This window comes from Stegodyphus dumicola, chromosome 10 (assembly GCF_044657685.1).
Source record: "Stegodyphus dumicola isolate Sdum_Otavi_A_Nest chromosome 10, ASM4465768v1".
Lineage (NCBI taxonomy): Eukaryota > Metazoa > Arthropoda > Arachnida > Araneae > Eresidae > Stegodyphus > Stegodyphus dumicola.
The window spans coordinates 17206622-17229942 of NC_140777.1; the positions used below are offsets into that span (position 1 = coordinate 17206622).

General features: G+C 32.1%; 1 protein-coding gene across 1 annotated transcript in view; it reads left to right on the forward strand.

The window, feature by feature from the left end:
- Nucleotides 1-23321, forward strand: part of LOC118191493 (centrosomal protein of 192 kDa-like) — a 381533-nt gene that overhangs the window by 218307 nt on the left and 139905 nt on the right. Inside the window, exons 3-5 of the mRNA XM_085824676.1 lie at nt 7947-8043; nt 13479-13693; nt 21749-21870. Of these exons, the coding sequence (XP_085680802.1) occupies nt 7949-8043; nt 13479-13693; nt 21749-21870 (432 nt within the window). The 5' untranslated portion in view covers nt 7947-7948. The remainder of the gene's footprint in view (nt 1-7946; nt 8044-13478; nt 13694-21748; nt 21871-23321) is intronic.

Sequence of the window (23321 nt, forward strand, 5' to 3'; positions counted from 1 at the left end):
TGTATCACTAAATACAGTTTTTACTGAATAAATGCTTGCATTTTTCACGCAACCGACGGTTTTAAAATGCGTTTTTAAATCTTTGAGACATTTGTTTCTGAGATCAGGCACCAATTCAAAGAAATGGAGAAAATCTGCTCCAAGAATGGGTGTACTAACATTTGCTATAAGAAAAGTCCATGTAAACTGTCGTCTTAATTTGAAATCCAAAGAAAGTGTTTTTTGACCATAAACATGAATAGTAGAAGAATTAGCAGTGAAAAGTGTTTGTTGGGACGAATTCCGTTTTTGAGAATTATTTGCTGGAAGTAAGGACACGTCAGAGCCGGTATCGACCAAGAATGAAAGGTTTGTTCTACGGTCACGAACGAACAGGCGACGTGAAACTTGAGGCAAAGAATAAGTCGCCTCTATTCTTTGCTGGTTTCGTTTCCCTGCCATGAACAAGGTTTTGTACATTTGTCATCTCTACACTTTTTCCCAAAACGTCTATGATACCAGCAAACAGAATAACCTCTCCTTTTGGAATTGCTTCTTTCCTTATTGCGATCTCCGCGATTTGGCGAGCGACCACGAGAAAGAGAAATGCGATCAATACGTTTAATTTTTCTATTTGTTTAAATAATTTATCCTCAAGAGACTGATCGACTGTGCGAGAAACGGCACAAGTCCCTGGGGTTGGATTTACTTCTAAAATTCTGTCGGCAATTTCTGCAGCTTTATCTACAGTTAAATTGGAAACCGCTGCCAAAATAGACTGAACAGTCGAAGGCAAACGTTGAAGGAATAATTCTAACATTAAGTTATCAGGAACATTTAAAGATTCTGCTCGACGTTTCATATTTCTAAGCAAATCGGAAGGTTTTCGAGAACCTAATTCTTCTCCAGATAATAATTGGCGAATTTCTTGCTGAGAAGATTCTCCTGAACGATTTATTAACTCAGTTTTAAGCTTTGCATATGGATCAATAGGGTCTGGTTTCATAAGTAAATCCCGTACTAGTGATGCGATATCTGGAGGAAGATGAGAAACTACATAATTATATTTAGTAATGGATTCTGTGATAGGTTTGGGGGTGGCAAGAGCAAAAGTACTTTCACACATAATAAACCATAAAGATGGGTCTGATCGGTTATAAACCGGAATTTGGACGGCATAAACATCAGACATTGTGCAAGGTTTTTAAGCCAAAATAAAAGGAAAAATTTAACTAAAGAAAATTAAATTAAATGATAAGTAGAAAACGTAATTATAAAATGATCTATAATTACTACTCATCTGTGATCCGGAGGATGAAAACCGATGTAATCCATTACTTCTGGTTTGGAGATCTTGAGTGATGGCTTGTAATCAAAACCGAAAGTGCTTGAGAACTGTTCATACGATTTAACACAGTCCAGGTTACCATTATGGAGATTTCCGGTTATGTTTTTACCACCAATCCTCGAATTCCATATCACAGATTATGTTCTTACTGCATTAATATAATATTAACAAGACATAGTGCACAATAAAAATTAAGCTTTATTTAGAAACTTCGCGCACACTGCCCGACAGCCTGCCTGTTTCGCTCTGCTCGCTACTCGTAAGAAACTTCTCCTCTAGGGTTGCCACACTTATCGGAGGGCGCAAGGCGCGCTCCTTATCGCCATCACCACAGTACAACCGATGCCAAACGGAATATTCTCTCTGGTAACCTTTAATGCCTCATTCAGATAGTTCAGTTTTATGTCTAAGGCCATTTTCGGCAATTAAATCAATTAGGATGCAATCACAGCGCTTACCCGAAGCCGAAAATATAGAAAAGGTAAAGTCAAGGGTTAAATTCATCAATTCTAACGAGAATGCATTAGCGAAGTAAAGCACTGCAGTTTTACATAATTTCTGAGTAAGGTATTCGTACGAATTGAAGTATTTCTTGCATTTAAACTTGTGTTCTAAATTAAGATTTAACTTGAAATTAATGTAGATAATTACTGAGAGCATTATATTTTTGTAGAGTAGTATACGTGAGATGATATCGCTTGGGGTCACGTGATATGAACCGGCGAAACAGGATGTTGAACCATGAAAGCATAGTAAATTCTTAAATTAATGTCTTTTTATAAATTTATTGTCTTTATTTATTGGCTTTTTATAAAATTTTAAGCGATATTAAAATGTTTATGCCTTCAAAAAAAGAATTCTTAGGACTAACATTTTTTTAATATTTTTTGTGTGCATAATGTATGTTGTCGCCAATAAAGTCTGCTTGGCGAGATTTGCGCCGGCGAAACGGAAAAGTACCGTCTAAATTCATTTAATTTCCTGTCAGAAAACTGTTTAGTTTTGCAAAGCATTTCCCGCTATTCTCTTTGACATATTATGACCACATGTTAAATTTTAAAACTAGTCTGTAACTAAATCTATTTTTATAGTTTTAAGTTATGAAATTCATTTATTTTAGTTAATAAGGCTCCACAGTTGTCTTTATGAATTTTTATTTTGGCTACACAAAGACTACAAAATTGTACAAATATGATATCCTAATTTGCATGAACTTATATGATTCCTTATTTTATTTTGCACGTTTATGCGTATAATTAATTTGTTTTTTAAATTATTGGTTATTCAGGAAAATCAGAGCTAATTTTAAAGAAAAAAATATGCATCAAAGCATTATAATTTATACTAAATGTTTTAAAATATTGTAACCATCTTAAAAATAGAACTTAAATTATAATTCTATTCACAGACAATGCAGCTGTTCTGTTTATGTGTACAGTGTAGTCATTGTTTTATTCTTTGGCATAGAAAAGCAAAGAATAGTTGTTTAATATTATTGTTTTGTGTGCTTTTGACTTATGAATTGAGATGGGTTATAAATTTTATAAAACCATTTGCTGTTTTGTGTAGCATACTTTTTTGGTAGAATTTTGTATTGATATATGTGAAAACTATGTTCTTTATTGCATACTCTCTAAACAAGTGCTTTTGTAGCCATTGATGTAATTTAAATAAAATTCATAGGTACTATATGCAAAGTTGGACCCCAAATTAAGTGAACCTGACTTATGCTCTTCTTATCATTCCCACCTGTCACGTAACTTTGGAGCAGAGATACCAAACCTCTTTTTTTGTATTGACCTGTTTCAAATGAATCATTTACTTTATTGACCCCATTACATTTTGCTCTATGATGTACAAAATGCAGCATCATTGTAACACACATAATTGCACAAAAATAATTTGAAGCTAACGATTAGATTGATTTTTACTTTTACAAATATTTTAATGATTTAACAATTAGATTATTACATGATTTTACAGAAATTGCGATTTTGTTTCAAGTTTGCAGAAACAAAATCGCAGTTTCTGGTTGCATAGATGTTCAGTTTTAATCAATGTGGTGTTTGTATCTGATGTACTGATGAAATATTTTTTAATATTTGGCTTAAAAAAGTTTGACCCAGTTTTTAAGTCGCCTCTTTCAAAAATATTAAACTTGTTTCTTGTCTACCTTAGTAAATTATTGGGTAGTTTTCTATTTCGCTGGCGCAGGCAATAAAGTCACCAAAAATAATTCAACGGACGCCAAACGGAATATCCCCGCTGGTAACCTTTTACACCACATTTTCAAAACAAGTTTCTGTCATTTCTTATCAGTCATATCTTTTTCCTAATAGTCAAGAATGGTTGGGGGGGGAATTGGAATTTGCCCAGAACAGAGGAAGAATTTGTCAGATTCTTTCAAGCGAAAGGCGTTTTTCCTAAAATTGCTGCTTGTGATAATAATCATGAAATGAAATTGAATTTTGGAGATGAAATTCAATGCAACCTTTCAACTTGTCGCAGTAAAAGTATCTGGAAAGACACATGGTTTAAGTCACCGAATTTGAATTTCTTGAACAGTGTATGAGGTCTATTTATGATTGGAACGAAGAACTAACTTCAGTTAAATGGTGGGAAAGGCAGTTGGAAATAAGTCACAGATCAGTTGCGGACTGGAATATCTACGTGATTGAGGTTTGTGTTTATTCTTTGCTTAAACGTCAACAACAGAAAATAGGAGAACCAAGTATGATTGTCAAAGTTGTTGAAAGTATGTTCACGATGCACAAAAACAGTGTAGGATGGATCACAACAGTGGAGCTTTGGTAGAGTTTGTCGTGAAGCAAACAAATGTTTCCTTTTGAAGGTTCCAAACTGATCCATGAGTATTATATTAGAAGCAATTAAGGAAAATATCTAAAAAGGAACTATAATATATTCCGATTCATGGAAATCATACTGCACTAAAAAACTGAAAGAGGAAAGTTTCAAACATTTCAAAGTGAACCATAAATACAGTTTTGTAGATTTCGAAACTGGAACGCACACACAAAAATTAGAAAGAATGTGGGGTAGTGCCCAATGGCGAAATGAGAAACACGGAGGAATGACACATCATCTGGAAAGTTATCTTGCAGAATTTATGTGAAAGAAAGGAAACGAAAAACCTATGATATTAAAATGTTTATACCTCCAAAGTAAACAATTCATAGACATGACATACTTTCCCATTTCTCGCCGGCGCAAATCTCGCCAAGCAGACTTTGTTGGCGATAACATACAATATACTCATAAAAAATTTTAACAAACGTTAATTCTAAGAATTTTTTATTTTGAAGGCATAAACATTTTAATATGGTTTAAAATTTTGTAAAAAACCAATAAATAAAGACAATAAATTTGTAAAAAGACATTAATTTAAGAATTTACTATGCTTTCATGGTTCAACATCTTGATTCGCCAATTTGTATCACATGACTCCAAGTGATCTCATATCATGTTAACTACACTACAAAAATCTAACTCTCTCAATAATTATCTACATTAATTTCAAATTTAGTTTGGAATACAAGTTTAAATGCAAGAATTATTTCAATTCGTACGAATAGCTTACTCAGAAATTATGTAAAACCGCAGTGCTTTATTTCGTTAGTGCATTCTCATTAGGATTGATGAATTTAACCCTTGATTTTGCCTTTTCTTTATTTTTGCCTTCGGGTGAGCGGTGTGATTGCACTCTTAATTGACTTAATTACCGAATGGTCTTAGGGCATAAAATTGAACTATCTTGTAAAAATTCTATGTAATTGTATGCTAGTATTGAAAGAAACAATCAATCTGATAAAAAATGGCTGCAACTTGTTTTGAAAATGAGGTGTAAAAGGTTATCAGCGGAGATATTCCGTTTGGCATCAATTGTACCATTGTTGGCGACTTTATCATTTGCGCCGGCAAAATGGAAAAGTACCATTTTTTTTATATATGTACTGTGTGTTGTTGTCAATAAAAACTGCTTGAAGAGATCTGCAGCATTAATAACACTTATGTGTATATTGTGTGATGTCACCAATAAAGTCTGCTTGGTGAGATTTGTGCTGGTGAAATGGAAAAGTACCAATTATTGACTTGATTAAAGCCTGCTTCCAGTAGGTAAGTAGAGGAAAATGTCACTGATGTTGATGTGGTTGCAAATTTTATTTTAGAATATTTCTGTTGGATGGCTTTTAAGTTCCAAAATTTAGCATACCAACATGTTTTGCAGATCTTTTTTTAACATCATTTTTCAGTGCAGTCAACTCTTCTTGCATAGCAAATATGTCACAGTTCCAGTTTACATCATTCTGCGAGTTTTTTTTTTTTTTTTTTTTTCTGATCAAATTAAATTAGTGAAACATTCAATATAACAAACCAAATTTCCAGTCCCATGCAGTTCTTTATAGCAGGTTTTTGACTTATATTTTTCCTGTTTTGTCAATGATTCTTCTTCATGTACAAGTTCTAATGCAATTTGCCAATCACTTTGAATTTTTTCTCCCTTACCTTACACATCTGAACAATTTGCCTGCAGGTTGTATGTGCATCACTTTTGGGACTCGGAAACTTTCCACTAAAATAGGATTAATATTCTTCCTCCCTTCCGAAAAAATATTTTTAAGCAAAATATGTAGGGAAAGTTTTTCTGGAACATAATGTATTGTAAAATTTTCAAGGATGAAACTTCATGCTATTCTTTTTGTTGTGTTTCGATTTCCAATGACCTTTATAAACAAATTGGAATATTTCTTGCCTTAAACTTAATTTAAAAATATGCACTTAGGGAATTTGCTAGCAATAGAAGAAACTATAGGAATATAGAATTTAGACACAAAATCGCTAAAGGGAACAAGGAAATATGTTTGGAAGACAGCCAATGTTGCATGGTTTGCGTGATACAGAGTCTCTACAATTCTTGGTTTTCACTGTATGCTTGGAAGTAGATTGCAAAAAAATTACAGAATAATTTGATAATGTGCTTTATTTTTTTAATGCAAACATAATCTTTATTTAATAATTTGTGTTTTAAATTGCTAATTTATGCTGCATTTTAAATAGTTGGAGAACCTTTCTAAAACAAAATTACAAGAACCACAAACTTGTACCTATTAAGTAACTTTTACCTTTTCATCTGTAAAAAAAAAATCCTTGTCAAGGTGGTTGTGTTAATATCTAAGTGCCAAATAAATCATATGCAGAATATTAAATTTCTCAACAAAACAAATATATTTTTTTTAAAAGGCGTGTTAAATTCAAATTGTAGGGGCAATTACGTATGTATAAATTTGCTCAAAATCCTTTAACTTACTGCATAAATTTTTTAATATAGTCAAAAGTCGTTAATCCAGACTCGTCGGGACTTCGGCGATTCCGGATTATCGATTTTTCCAGATTATAGATCATCAGTTTAAATCTGGTAAGATAGCATGCAGAAATTATAAAATTAAAAATATGAAACCGTAATTTATGAAATAAAAAACAATTATGATCTAAAGGGTATCAAAATTTACAAAAAAAAAAAAAAAAAAAAGCTTAATATTTTTTTACTTTATTAAACATTTCTTTCAATGTAAGTTGTTTAAGTTGCTTCATTTTTTATGTGATAATACATTCTCTTTAATTCTATAAACAGACATAATTTCTTGTTCAGTTACAAAGTTCCGCTGTTCAAGTCCTATAATTGCTGTGTAGAGAATGCCGACTAATTTGTCAATCGAAATTTTTTCGTTTTCAATAACCTCTATCACTTTCTTCGCTATCGGAAGCAAATTATAATGATGAGGAATTTGATTTAAATCATATCAAAGAATGAAATACTACATTTAGTAAGGAATTATAAGCCAAATAAAATAAAAACATCTGCCCTGAAGATAAGGATAGTGCTGACAGATCAACTTCCGATTCGCTGCTTGCCGCGGGGTTCCCCCTGCCACCGAGCAGTGTGAAATTGATAAACAGATTTCGGAATGGTTAGATAAACAAAGGATTATGCCTTTATCCATTTTTTGCAGAAATTCCACTTTTTGTTTAATGGACTTTGAAACATACTTTCGCTTTGTAGATGCTTTACATATTAGTAAATATATATCGGAAATTCTATTTGACATAATCGAAAGTTCAAGCTTACTTTTATAAAATTGCTCTAACAGTCTGCAAAAAATAATAAGCCGGATCCAATGCGAAGATTAAGGAACAACGCAATTTGCAACATTAACTGAATTAGATAATTTTAGCTTAGATTATACCATCTGTTATACATTAAACACACATGCGTAAGCGTATTATGCGCATGCTCACACGCATATTTGCAGCCGTAAAGGTCTTATGCGCAAGCGTCAACGCGACGCATGCGCAGAAAGTTTGTAGCTTTGAGGTCCGGATTATGGGTGTCCGAATTAACGACTTTTGACTATATCTGTTTACATGAAATATATAAAATCTAATATGATTTCTTATATCAAACTTGGTAAGGAATGTATAATATGTTGTTATTCCATTTATTTATTATGCTTTGCTTATCAAGAGTGCAGAGGCTTTCATTTCATTGATACATGCTTTTTCATTTGTATTAATTAGCTTAATTGCTTATTTTATTTTTTAGATATGGATGAAAGTGAAAAATTTTTAGAAGAATCTTCACACACTCCAGATTTTAGACATGTCAAGACATCCACTGCAGCAAAAGAAAATGTAAACTGGTATGTACATTAATTTATTTAAAATACTCTGCCCTCCAAAAGTTAAGGATCAGCATGTTTTGCAAAGCTCACCCTTACAAAAATGTCAGTATTATTTACTTTCACAGTTTGTATGTGTGATAGTAGTGAAGTTTAAGAAAATATTTGCAAAAACAATAGCTACCTTTTTTATTTTATAGAAATGAATATAGGAGTTGGAGCAAAAATACAAAAACTGCAAGTTTTGTTCATGAGTATTTTTCTTCAATTGTTATTAACAATTCCGTTGAAAATATCCAGGAGAGTCTATCAATGTCCAGGAAAAGTCGTTTACCCAATCGGTTGAGGTGGCATACCATTGCATGGATAGAAATGGGGATATGTCTAGCTGATGCTGCTAGACATCTCAATGTCTCTTGTAGTGTGGTAGACTATGGAATTAGTTTGAATCCGAGGATTCTGCGACTTGAAGACGTGTTCCAGGCAAACCAAGCTTTACAACACCTGCAGGAGACTGTTATTTAGTTCTTTCAGCCCGAAGGAGGAGCAACATTATTTGCCTGAACTCATGGCAGATCATTTTTTGGGAACAAGAATCTGAGCTATTACAGACTGCAGATGCCTGCGCAGGTTTGTATGCAAGACAACCAGTTGTTTGTGTCCCTTTGACCAGAGGACCCAGAGGTGCCTGTTTATGTTGGCAAGAGAACACATATTATGTACCAGTCAACAATGGGCATCTGCTGTCTTCACAGACAAGTCCAGGTTCACATTGGAGAATGATTCAGGTCATCAGCTGATCTGGAGGGAATGCGTGACTGCACCGAGCTCAGGTTGCTGAAGAATAATACCTTGAGGGTCACTGTATGGAGTGGATGGAATGGTCAGCTTGATACCCATACCTGAATCCAATAGAGCATCTTTGGGACTACCTTGGGAAACAGGTTGCTGCTTTAAGTCCTCCTCCAAGGTCGTTAGAATAACTTGAACAAGGATTACTACGTGTCTGGTCGTTGCTTCTCATTTCGGTAACCGACAACTTAATTGAAAACATGAGATATTGCTGCCACCAATGTATTGGAGCTAGGGGTGGACTCATCCCTTATTAAAACCCATTTCTGTAATGTTACCACATTTTTCCTGAAAAAATTATGATGAAATGTTTCTCCAAGACTGGATTTCTCTGCCAAGAGTGTAAATTTTTGTTGTAATTCATGTTTGTGGTGAACCTTAGACACATTCTATGTCGATTCATTAAAAAACTGTTTAGGGAATATGTCCTCTAAATTTCTGGTTTCTGTGTTGCTTCATTCTCAAATTAGACACAAAAAAAAGCTGATATACTTTGTTACCAAAAAGTGTGATTTAATTTCAAAAATAGATAAGCATGATATCACAACACAGTCATAAGAATTTTCTCTTGGTTTTATGCAAACCATGTTAATTTTTGATAAACTGGCTTAACTTTTGTAAAGAAGGAATCCGTGTTTTCATTGCATTTTGAAAAACTATTTAGTATTTGGTGTCTGTCTTTCATGGGACAGCATGTAGTAGTTTATTTTCCAAGTTGCAGGATCCTGACAATTAAAAAAAAAAAAAAAAAAAAAGGGCATTGTGTGACTTTATTTGATAATAGATGAACAGTTGTGATGCAGCATAAAAAATTTTTATCAGTCATTTTTGTGTGCTGTAGCAATAATTTGTATTAAGTAAAAAAGTATCTCTCTGCCAGAATGACTGGAATAAGTTTGGCAACTTCACCATCTTGCTTGTTTCACTGGTTTTCATAATCTGATACAATGTTTTACTTTGTATCTGAAGCCTATGAGCTATAGCTGAAATATATTTTTTCTCCTGAAATCTTATATAATTTTAAATGTAGGTTTTGATATTCAAATTGGTAACAAACGAGATTACTGTTTATAATTGTAAACTGGAAATTTTGCCTTTTCTACTGTAAATTCCAATTTTCATAATGTTGAACTATCCAGAATTTGGTATTTACAGAACGTTGTGGATAGTCTTATACTCTACTTCTGTTTCTTGTGTTCTGCACCTTTTGCTGCATCATCATCATCGGGGGGGTGCAGTGAAAAAGGTAAATGAATAAAATAGCTTGTTTCTGAACTGACAAGGATACAAATTAAAATTTTTAAATAATCTTAGAAAAAAAAATAACCTTAGAAACACAATCAAAGTAATCTGTGTTTTTTATCAGGCCAAAGTATGCAGGGCAAAACTTGTGCCATTAAGAAAAGATATATATATATATGATATGTATATTTGAAATTTGTATTTATAATCCAGAGATAACCAAAATAATTCAGTAAAAGTGGCAAACTTATTTACAGGAATTTTATAATTTTCCATAATTTAAATTTTGCAATTTCTAAATTCTAGATTATACAGGGTAAGTCAAAATGAATGATTTAAAGGATATGTTCTTTTTGTTACACTGCCTACATCATGTCTGTAATGCAATTCTTGGCGAACCTTGTGTAGCATGATTGTATCGATGATGGCAATAGCAGCTGTGATATGGACATTGAAATCAGTCACGGTCGTTGGACCAAGAGGCATATATGCATGATTCTTTATGAACCCCCCAAAAATGCATAGGGATGAGATCTGGGATCATAGTGGCCAAGGTAACTGTGCTTTGTCTAGAGAGATACATGATCAGTCCACCATTGTAGTAACATTCTTTTGAGGTCATTCTGTACTTCAATCAGAAAATGGGGTGGTGCACCACCGTTACAGAATAATGCTAGGCAAGTCATCTTTATATGTGTGGCAGAAGCTATAACTGGAGTCTATCAAGATACACATTCCCATCATGGTGATTTCATTAAAAAAGAACAGTTCATGCATCTTTTCATTGGATATTGTGCAAAATGCATTAATCTTCGTGCAATCATATTTGTGTTCCACTGTTATGTTTGGCACCTCAGATTCTTACGTCAGTGCCTATTCATTGATCTGGAAATGTGAAACTTTCATTCATCATAACACTAATTTTTCAGAAAATTCATCCTTCATCAATGTATCACAGAAGGAGATGTCAAGTCTTCTCATTTCAGCAGTTTCACCAGCTGAACTAAAATTGCAAATGAACTGCCCGAGAACTCTTAGGCAGTTTTTTGCGATACACCCAATTTTCATCCAACTCAATAAGTAAATTTTTGAGAGCTTCTCACATACCTGTCTTGAATTTCCCATTTAAAAGATAACCTTTGCAAATGCATACTCTCTCTTGTCTAATTATGGCTGTCTTGAAATTATAATATCTAATTATGGCTGTCTTGAAATTATAAATACCAACATCAAATTGCCTTACCATCTGGCACTATTTGTCTGTATTTCCTTTGCAAATGGCACTGAACAATGATAATGGACTTGTTTGCATGATGCTGAAGTGCACAAAACGCTTTCTGCTGTTGCATCATTTGTCTTTGCACAAACTCATTATCCCAGCTGCTTACGCTAATTACACTTGCGGTGTCATCTTTTGCGAAATATAAAATTGCAAACTGTTATTCATAACTTGTGTATATTTTCTTTTACCGTGTGTATCTTTTGAATAAGTACATTAATTATATTTTGCGTAGTAAATTGAAAATTGTGTAGTAAACTTTTTTAAATTCTAGCATTAATTTTGATTTACTTTGTATATGTATTTGTGGAAAATATAATGGTTTTATTTTTATTTTCATTCATATTTTTTTTTTTTTTTTGAATTTTAATGATTGCCATTTTTTCCCTTGCTCATTGGAAGTAGTTGATTTATTTAGGTAATTTATGTGTGTGTATATATATATATCCAGAGGTAATTAAAATAATTAAATCACTAAATGTGACAAATTTACTAACAGTAAGTCTTTCAATATAATAATAAGTACAGTCAAAAGTCGTTAATTCGGACACCCATAATCTGGAATGATCTATAATCCGGACCTCAAAGCTACAAACTTTCTGCGCATGTGTAGCGTTCATGCATGCGCACAGGCGTTTACGAGTGCGCGTAAGACCGTTACGGCTGCGAATATGTTTGTGCGCATGCGCATGTAATGTGTAACGGAGGTAAGCTAAAATTATCTAATTCAGTTAATGTTGCAGATTGCGTTGTTCCTTAATCTTCGAATTGGATCCGGCTTATTATTTTTTGCAGACTGTTAGAGCAATTTCATAAAAGTAAGCTTGAACTTTCGATTATGTCAAATAGAATTTCTGATATATATTTACTAATATGTAATTTGTATCTACCAAGCGAAAGCATGTTTTGAAATCCGAAATCTGTTTATCAATTTCACGCCGTGGATTGGAAGTTCATCTGTCAGCACTATCCTTATCTTCAGGGCAGATGTTTTTATTTTATTTGGCTTATAATTCCTTACTAAGTGTAGTATTTCATCTCGATGTACTCCATCTTTGATATGATTTAAATCAAGTTCCTCGTCATTATAATTCGCTTCCGATAGTGAAGAAAGTGACCCAGAGGTTATTGAAAACGAAAACATTTTGATTGACAAATTAGTCGGTGTTCTTAACACAGCAATTATAGGACTTGAACAGCGGAACTTTGTAACTAAACAAGAAATTATGTCTGTTTAATAGAATTAAAGAGAAAGTATTATCACATGAAATGAAGCAACTTACATTGAAAGAAATATTTAATAAAGTAAACAAATAAATATTAAGCCTTTTCTTTTTGTAAATTTTGATACCCTTTAGATCATAATTGTTCTTTATTTCATAAATTACGATTTCATATTTTTAATTTTGTAATTTCTGCATGCCATCTTACCAGATTTAAACTGATGATCTATAATCCGGAATCGCCGAAGTGCCGACGAGTCCGGATTAACGACTTTTGACTGTATAAGTCTTTCAAAGCGAAGTCATTCAAATGCCTGCATTCATTTTCTTCCTGGTGCTTTTCTCCTCATCACATTAGCGTATGGCTCATTCATTCGGGAGTTGTTAAATGACATGCCAATCATTCTTTTGAAGTGGCTAAAAGTTGCTTCCATATTTGCATGCACCTTCCCTGTCCTTTGTTTAGCATTAATATTTAGCTACTCATGCTCACACTTGCAGTCCTGTCCTAGGGGAAAACTGCACACAGTGGGTGAAACCGCATAAAGATCGCCAAGAGAGAATTAATTGCTTTAGATAAAGAGGTTATTGTTAGTGCTGTAACATTCTACTTGGCTTGGGGGAAGGAAATCTATTCCAACAAAAATTCTTTTTCAGGAACGTTTCAGATGTTGGAGAGAAACAGTTTTTGACCTCTACTACCGATGCGAAATAGTTAAATAATTTTATAGTTTTTTCTCATAAAGGTATTAGACTGTAATTTGAAGTCTTCAGATTGTAAGCTGTTTTATTATTATTATTTCTTTTTTTTTTTTTTTTTTTTCTATCTAATTTTTTTTTCCCCCCCCAATGTGTTATAGGCGTGACAACTCTTTCCAGAAGCGTTTGCAGCTGGGTCAGACATTAGATTCCTTATACATCTCTTCTGGTGAAACACAAAATTCAGTTCTCAGTGAAGTTACTAATAAGTACAATTTTTCTGTGTCAAAACCTGAATTTAATTTACAGAATGGGTCATCAAGTGATGAGGATGCTAATTCCTCCCTTGGCCTTTTACCTAGAGAAAATTTCAGTGGTAATTTTTTTTTTAATAAAAATGTTTAGTTAATATGATCTCTTGTTATGTATTCTAACATTTTATGCAAGGAATGTTTAAGTTCTGCATGCTTTTAAAGAGTAATTGCTAATGTTTTTGTATAATAGGTACTCTTTTGTTATCAGGACCAGATTCTGAAATGTATGCATGTATTTATGAAAGTATACACATACACTGTATGCACATATATACGCACGTACATACTTACAATTTCTGAATCTGGTCTTAATAACAGAACAGTACCAATATTCCATGTGGGATCTGCATATTTGTCCATTATATTTTCTTTTATATTGTTTAGAAATACTAAAACTGTTAAAAGCATGTTAAATGGCACAGGATTTTTTTTTTTGGGGGGGGGAAGAGTTTATTTTTATTTCCTAAATTTCTATGCCCTAAAGTGTAGATTGTGATAGATGAAATAAATATAATTTAATATTAGTATCATGAAAATAAAAGTGTTTGTTATATTTAATTATCCTATAAAAACAGAAAGTGGGCAATTTTATCTGGACATACAAAAAGCGCAGATACTCCCATGTGACAGTCTAAACCAAAACCGAGCCAAGTGGTCGATCGGTTGTGCATATGCTGTTGAACTGCTAGCAGTCAGTAAAGTCTTAAAATTGCGACAAATATATGGTATCCAGTATCTGAGCAATTTGATATCCATTGCATCTCTAATTATAAGCCAGGTAATTAGGAACTTTGTTTAAAAAAAAATCCCCACTTTTTTTTTTATTTAAAGACAAATCTCTCAGAGAAAAACCTTTCGTTTTACCTTCCCCCCCCCGTTTCATATAAAGTAAAATTGATTTATTATTATTATTTTATTTATTTATTTATTTTTTTTTTCTAAAATCTTTCTTTTTTCCTTTATTTTCTAAAATCTTTCTGTCTGAATTTTAGTTGGGCTGTTCAGCAAACTCTTTTATATTGTATAGACCAATAATACTCAACCTGTTTTGCCCCTTGTATCTCTTTTGCCATTCCTAGATCATTCTCCCATCCTTTCCTAAATTCAGGGTTCGTACGGTCCTTAAGAGTCCTTAAAAGTCCTTAAATTTTTTTGAATCGATTTTTGGTCCTTAAAAGTCCTTAATTTTGGCAAAAATCAGCAGAAGGTCCTTAATTTTAATCATCTGAAATTTCTGTTTGTTTTTATGACTGCCATTTTGAGTGTGAATTAGCATTTTGGAGGAATATTTTTGGCGATTCACTGACATATATGGTTAGCTTTTGAATGAGTTCATGGGTTATAATTTGTTTCTGTTTCTAATATAAATGATGGGATACTCGAGTTTCTAAGCAAGAAGTGAAACATAAGCATTTCAAAATTCATTTGTTCTAATAAAGAGCTCTTAAACAAGTTTTCGCTTTTGGGGATGTGAGTTCTTTTATTTCTATTCTAGTTCTTTAAACAGTTCTAAATTTGGCAACTTGTCACCATTTTGGCGATTTTAAGATCAGTTTCAATGGAACATTTTTCATTCCGAGATCTGAAACTTTTTCGACGATTTTTTCAAAACATCATGACATTGATAAATTTCATTAAAATAATGGTAACATATTGAAATTATATTAAAAAAAATAACATTAAAATAAAAATTTTTTATTTTTTGCTGTCATATTATAAAGTTTCATTTTGGCAACTTATACAATATTTTGAATCTGAAAAATAAACAAGGTTTAATGTTATAAAGCATAATTTACGAAAGAGCTCTTAGCAAAAGCAAAATTAGCTATATAATTAATTAAATTGTCTTCTTTTTAATTTTTTCATAGTAAGCGTTTTTCCCATGTAATTATCTTAAAATATTCAAAATTCTTAGAAAAGGCATCAGTTTTCTCTCTATAAAATTAATTTTGCACTTTTTGCCCTTTTTTTTTTTTTTTTTTTTTTCCCAAAATATTTCTGGCTTTTTGCTGTTTACAGAATTGGTAGGGATAATTTTTCTTTAGTATTTTAGACATTGCAGCTTGGAAAGTTTAGAAGGATTTGAAGGCAAGAGATATAGACCCACGATTCAAGAAGATTCGAGAAATATGTGACAAAACGAAAAATATCTCCATAGTATCAACACATAATGGATATATTTTACAGAAAGTTTGCAATGAATTTCTTACTTTTTAAAGAATGTCTGGAAGAACAATGAAAACATAATATTTGAATGTTTTACTCCTGATACTATAGAATCTTTTTTTTAACATGTTTATCTTCCCTTTATTTTCTCTACTTTTCACTAAACGCAAGCATGGAAAATATCAAAAATGCTTCTAATCTTATCACTTGAGCAGGCATTATAGAAAAGGATTTTTTTATTAATAAAGAAATTGAAAGCTTACAATTTGAAAGATTCATCTAATATGTCTTAATGCATCATACACATAGCTGGCACTAGGCATTTTCCCTTCTGATGCAATCTCTGTTTATCCTAAATTCTGCTTCCAATGCCTGCTCTAAATTCTAAAAGTTTTGCCGTTTCTAGATTTTGTTGTTCGGTGTCTCACTAAATTCTAAAAATTCTGCCACACCAGCTCTGTAACCGGCCTTTACCATATATATTTCATATTTCTTCTGAATATTCATATTACTAAAGAAATAAAATTAGCCACTTTTTCTGTATATTCTAAATGCATTTAGTGTTTTTTAGAATAACAAAAATCCTTAATTAAATCCCAAAATTCTAAAATGAATAGGTAAAGCGGTTGTAGAAAGAAACTGAATACATAAGGAAAATTATTCTTCAAAGATATGTGCAGTTATTATTAAGTAAATTACCCAATGGTTTATGATTTCAGCCTTTACTATAATTCCATTTCTATTTCCTCAAATGATAGAGTTACTGAGCCAGATTAAATTAAAATTAAATTGTATAATCTTTAACCACTAGTCCACATTTTGAGTTTGAATTTGACTGCTCTTGTTTAATTAATTACGTCACCATGAGCTGTAATTGATTTTATTAACATCAGAACATGCCTTTGTGTTATAAGTTCTTTTTAAATAAGAGGCTTAAAACCTTTGTCTGATATTGTAGTTACTTTCAGACATAGCAATAATTTGCTACACGTCTGTCTGGGGTTTCAGACTATTTAACTTTTACCACATCAAGTAAATCCCCATAGGTACATTGTGGAGCAATTGATAAGTTAGGAGATAAAGCACGCAGAAACTAGCGATAGCTTTGGTTTGCATATTGAGACAAATCTCTCGTTAGAAAAGATGCTTAAAAAGAAGGAAATCGATATAAACTAGCCAAAATGTTTGGGAAGGCTTTAAATTAAAATGACGGATAAATATTTTGTTGAGTGTTGTTGTACTATAGAATAGTTGTTACAAAACAGAACTGTTTTGTAGCTTTTAATGTGTAATTTATCATTTAAGTATCAATGTCATACATTGCATGTATTTTAAACTGTCTAATGATAATCTAATATCATTTAAGTATCAATGTCATACATTGCATGTATTTTAAACTGTGAAATTCTATTAGATTGTGAATTTAATAAGGCCTTTTTTAACAAATATTGTTTAAAAAATTTAATAGCGACCATAAATCCATATTGACTAAGGTTATCTAAATACCTAATTTAATCATTTATAATTAACTGTTTTTCCTTAAAAATTATCTCTACATATTAAAGTGAGTTATTTGCCTTTCATAAATACTCACTGTGGTCACAAGATAAAACACAAAAATGTAAAACTTACTCTTTGCATCTAGTGAGACTTAATACAAAACAACTTATCACCTCTGGTGCTTTAATGGCTTATTGGGACCTTAAAGTATATTAATTGAGTTACAACCTCTAAAACTCTACACAAAGCTGTGACACTAACTGCATCAAGCAGAGCCTGACTGAATTTCAACACTTGCCAACCGTGCCTACATCAGGCCTTCCATCAGGCCTGGATAATCAGCAGCGGTGATTTTTTTGTTATGAATCATGCTGATTATGATCGTACTTCTCATTTTAACCTATGCTGCTTGACATAAAGTCTAATACCTGCTATTTACTAAATCTCTAGACTGACCAAGTGTGTGACAAAATGAGACATAAAAAATCAACATAAAGCTAACTATTAGTAAAATTTAAATGTCACTTATCTTCTTTCAAATATGTCCAACTATTATAAGTGTAAAATATTTAATGCTACTTGATAAATTGCATAAAGTTTATTTTATTCTCAAACTTATTAATAATTATGTTAATTCATGTTTAGTAATAATGCATACTACTTAGAGATCTATTTTATTTTTAGGACGGTATTACAAAAGTGAAATTCAGGCATAGAATAATATTTTTAATTGAATTTATTTAGTTCCTATTTGCTCATAGGTCCTTAATTTTTTTCATTAATGGTCCTTAAAAGTACTTAATTTCCGTGTGCAGAAATGTGTACGAACCCTGTAAATTTTAAAAATGTGTACACATTTATTTAGATTTAGATTATTTTCTAATGTGTTTTATAAATTAAACAACCAAAAATAATTGAAACATTCATAGATTCCAAAACTTGAATACAAATACTTGTACGAAGTAAAGGAAGTATTGAAATTGCAAAAATTTTCGGTTATCATATTTCAATGAAAATATTCTCTTTGACCACTATTGAATGCAATTTAACAATGTTTTTGCATGGCATCTGTACTTTAGGACAGAATAAATGACTCTTTTTCCCAAAACGGTTTGCAAAAAGGATTTAAAATGGATTCAGAAGATATTTTTTTGTTTTGCATGTTCAAAAACGTGTAGCCTCAGAACTTTAGAATTTTGTATATGGGACTGGTATAATTTATCGTTGTGCACGCCTCCCCTTTTGATATCAGTTGGCCACACCAAAAGTGTGTATATAATGTAAGAAAAATAAAGAATATGTAAAAGATTAAATTAGCAACGTAAATTTCCCTTCTGTAGTCTAAAAATAGTAACCTCTATTTGCACTGCATCATTTCAAGACTAGTCTATGTCATATGACTTACATAATACTGATGATGTAAATGAACTAAAACTCAAACAGCCAGTAGTAATTTTACAGCAGTATTAACTATCCAATCAAAAAAAAAAAGTTTTTTTTTCTTATTACATGCTCCGCCCTTAGGCATTACACAGAAAGGAAGAGATACTCCATGGAGGTCTTTTTAAGGGAAACTGACTCATATCCACGTTACACATGGAAAAAACCACAAAAATGCCCATGCAGCCAGCCCGTTCTCCTGGACTCGAAGAGCGAATCGAACTACCAGTATTCAGCAGCTTTTTTACCGCTCGGCTGCTGGTGGGCAATCAAAATGTATTGAGAACCAAAACTAACTCAATCGGAATTAAGATTTCACCCTGAACATAACGCACTTGCTTTCTACACTTTGGCGTAGCTGGTCTACAGTCTGTCTGCTCCTTCTTTTTTACTGCAAATCTATAAAAAATGTAAGCTTTTTGGAATAGGCACAATTAATGTGCCAACTTGTTTGTGGCCATAACATTTTGCTGTATGGTGAAAAAATGAAGATTTAATCGGCCTTCACCTCCAATTTCCTATTCATTATGAATCAACACTTCTATGTCATCAAAATTCCTGCTGGTCATTACTTCTGAGTTCGATGTGTGTATATATATATATTCTGTTTTTCAGTTCCACAAACTTTTTTTTTTTTTTCCGAAAAATTTTGATCCCGAAAGTGACGTGCGTGATCATGTAGGAAGTTTCAGCAGTTAATGCAAATTTTGGTTAGAACAATTTACAAACTGTTGTTTAGTTTACTGTGTCATTATATTTTATCATTTAACACAAACTTTCAAAAGTTTTTCATATTTTGTGTGTATTGTTTCTTTGCTAAAACTACATTCAGAAGTGTTCCGTCTTGCTTTATTGAAAACTTTAGAATTGGTTTTGGCAGAATGCATTGCATTCTTTATAACATAGTCAATATGAATAACGCTGTTGAACATTTATGATCATTGGGTCAATGATGAGCCTTAATCGTGTTATCAGTAATCTTAAAAAATGAAATTCTGTGTTCAGATGTGCTTTTTTATTCTTTAAAAGTTAGTATGATTAATATTAAATCTTGAGTAATTCTGAATTGATGAAGCAAAATTATTTACCTGTCTTCCACTTATCACCACTCTTCTTCCTAAAACTCTGTAGGACACAGCATACTAAATGAATAATTCCAGTGAAAATTTAAATGAATTGCATTTACAATAAAATATTTGCATAGACATCCTGGAACATTAGTAGCATATGAATTTTCATTGTACTCCAATATGTCTTTATACTCTGAAAGTTCTAGTGGCATTATTCGACAAACCTGTGGATGGCACTCTGGCAGCTTACAGGACACGATAACTAGTGTTAAATTGCAAGCAGTAAGAAAGTGATTTATGGCCAAGAGGAAGAAAACAGGCATAGATCTGCAAACTAAGTTAAAAATCCTATAGGAAGTAGACCATGGTGTATTGCAGAAAAGAACCGTTGCGGAAAGTATTGAACTGCCAAGTCTGCCTTATCCATAATACTTTAAAGATGCTGTATTTGGTTCCAAGGACAAATCTAAATGACTTTGCAGTGCGAAGGTACTGAAATGTTATTTCTAGAATAGTTCAATCATATGTACACTTCCAATGCACCTTTGAATAGAACTATAATTCAATCCAATCCAATCCAATCAAAAGTAAATGAGATTTCATTCGTTCTGCTGGTTGGTTCTACCAGTTGCAAAAGTGACACTCAATTTCATCATTAGTGATTTATGGTGATGCAAATAAAGTTGATGAAGAAGAAGTAAACACTGATTGCATGAATTTGACCAAGTGAGAGAAAAGCATGCCCCAAGAAATGACTAGAAAATGGACGAAACTTGACTTTTTTACTATCTTTTCTCTAGTCTTGGAATAAAAGGTGACATGTTGCCATGATGAAGCATGCAGTAAACAATATTTAACTTTTGTCCTTGTGTGTAATGCAGACGATAATGATAAACACTGTCCTTAGGTGATGAGTAAGTCTGAGCAACCACATTGTTTTAAAAACATAAGTAGTACTTCGCATCTGCTTCCACCGTAAGAAAGCTTGGATCAACACCTCATCATTTCACAAATGGTTTCTTCATTTTAATAGTCAAATCATAGCTCAGAATAGGCATTTTGTTATGAGATTGGGCAGGCATACAGCCCTAATATATATGATCTGAACAGTGTAAAGGTTCATTTTCCTCCCAAATGCAACAAGCTAAGCCATCGAGACATAATAGCAGTTAGGAAGCGATCTTATCGCAAGCGATTTGTAAGAGCTGCAATTAGTGCTGCTGAAAAAGAGATGGAAAATCCAATCTGGAGTGTACTGATGCAGTAAAATTTACTGCTGCACCCAGGAAATCCATGTCATCACAACATTATAGAACTGTTTTAGCAGAGCCTGGAAATATAAAGACGCTAATCCTGTTGATGAATTAGATGGTGACAAATGATACCACTTCGCCTGAAGAATATAAGAGTCTATGTGCACTAGTGGAGTCTGAGGAGTGAGAATTTGCATCAGTAGAAAGTGGGGAGGACAATATTATTCTGCGCAACTGCCAAAAAATATACACTTTGAGCTCTGTAGAATGTTTTGCTGCAACATCTAAATTAACCACTAGTTTTATGAAAGCTTTGTGTACAGTTGTCTATGATGTTAACAGGCATTTTTGTTCCCATCTATGACAGTGCAATATACAAAAACTTTTGACCAAAAAACTATGTGCAAGCTGATTCTTTAAGTTTACCATACAGTAATTAATGCAATTACTGTTACGTTTTTTGCTGATGACGTATATAATATATTGTAGTAGTTATGTAACTATACACTGTAAATGGTCAGTAAATAGAAAAAAAAGTTATTCCAAATAAAAAATTTGAGTCCCCAATTAACACAAACTGTTGGTTTTTCGATCCCTTGAAATTCACGTTAACAAAAATTTACTGTATTTAGTATGCAATGTATAGTGTGTATTATGTAATCCATGTTTTAAACTTATTTCATTTTAGATGTAACAGAAACTTCTCTAACTTTATGTTCAAGTGCAAGGAAAAAACAGAAGTCTAAAAAGAAACATATCAAAGGATCAAGTATTTTACCAAAGTATTTGCAACAAAATAGGATAAACAAAGTATGATTTTTTTACATTTTTTACTACTAAAACTTTTTTTCCCACTTAATAGTGGTCTCAAACCTAAATAGCATGTAGGCTGAATGCACGATCTAAAAACAGCTTATGAGCCAGATATTTTTTAACAAAATGAAAAGTATTAATAAAATAAATGCTTTAAACAAATTTTAAACTTCGCTTGCTGGATATTTATCAGAACATACATAAACAATAATAATATTGCAAAGGAAAAAAGAAATTCAAATTTATTTCCTATTTAAATATTCTTCATCTGTAATCTTATTTAAACATTTATCTATATTCTTCTATAAATATTTTCTCCTTGTAATCTAAAGTTTGGTACCTATATGACATTTTCATTTTTTATAATATACAAATATATTAACAGCTAAATATTAAATTCTTAGAATGAAATTTCTTTCAATAATTCTAACATTTTTAATTAATCATTAAATAACTTACTGACTAACTTATTTTAACTAAAAATAAACAGAGTATGATTAACTTTCTAAGATTTCAAAGAAAATTTACCAAATATGACAAAACTTGGGAATAAATAATAACAATTTAGTCTCTCTTATTTACTAAATAAAAAAATAAAGGTTCTGTTCTGTTATCTGGATCAGTTCAGAAATGCATGTATATGTTCATGTATGCATTTATACATATATATGTATCTGTGTGTGCATACATGTATACACTTCTGAATCCAGTCCTGATAACAGAAGAATACCAAAATGAATAATAATACATAAGCGTGTATATAAATAATTGAAAACTTCTTTATTTCTTACTATAGTTTAAAATTTGATGATATTTTGATAAAGTCAGTAGCCTTGGAGAAAAATGACTATAAATTATCTTCATCGTGGATTGTAAATATTCATCAGTCAATCTGATTCATTTATTTTTAATTTTCAACTTTAAAAAAATATATATATTCACATATGCATGTATTTCTGAACAAAGAGGTTATTCATAGTGCAAAAATTTGTAATTGAGTTTATTTATTTATTAAGAAAAGTTAGTAAAATCCGTATTGTCAAATCTTTGAATAAGATTTATGTCACACTTTAAATTAACTAGCTCCGTCTATAGATTTTCTAGTAACCTTGCACAGAAAAGGAAAAAAAAAATATGCAACAGTTCTATATCTCCCTTCCTACTGAACCAATTGTCAAAACTTACCTTGCATTTTTCTATGTCTCGAAAGCGCAACTTCGGATATATATTACATTTATATGCAGTCAAAAGTCGTTAATTCGGACACCCATAATCCGGAATGATCTATAATCCGGACCTCAAAGCTAAAATCTTTCTGCGCATGCGCCGCATTGACGCATACGCATAGGCGTTTTACTCGTGCGCCCAAGACATTTACGACTGCGCATATGCGTCTGCGCAAGTGCAGAATACGTTTTCGCGTGCGCGTTTAATGTATAACGGACGGT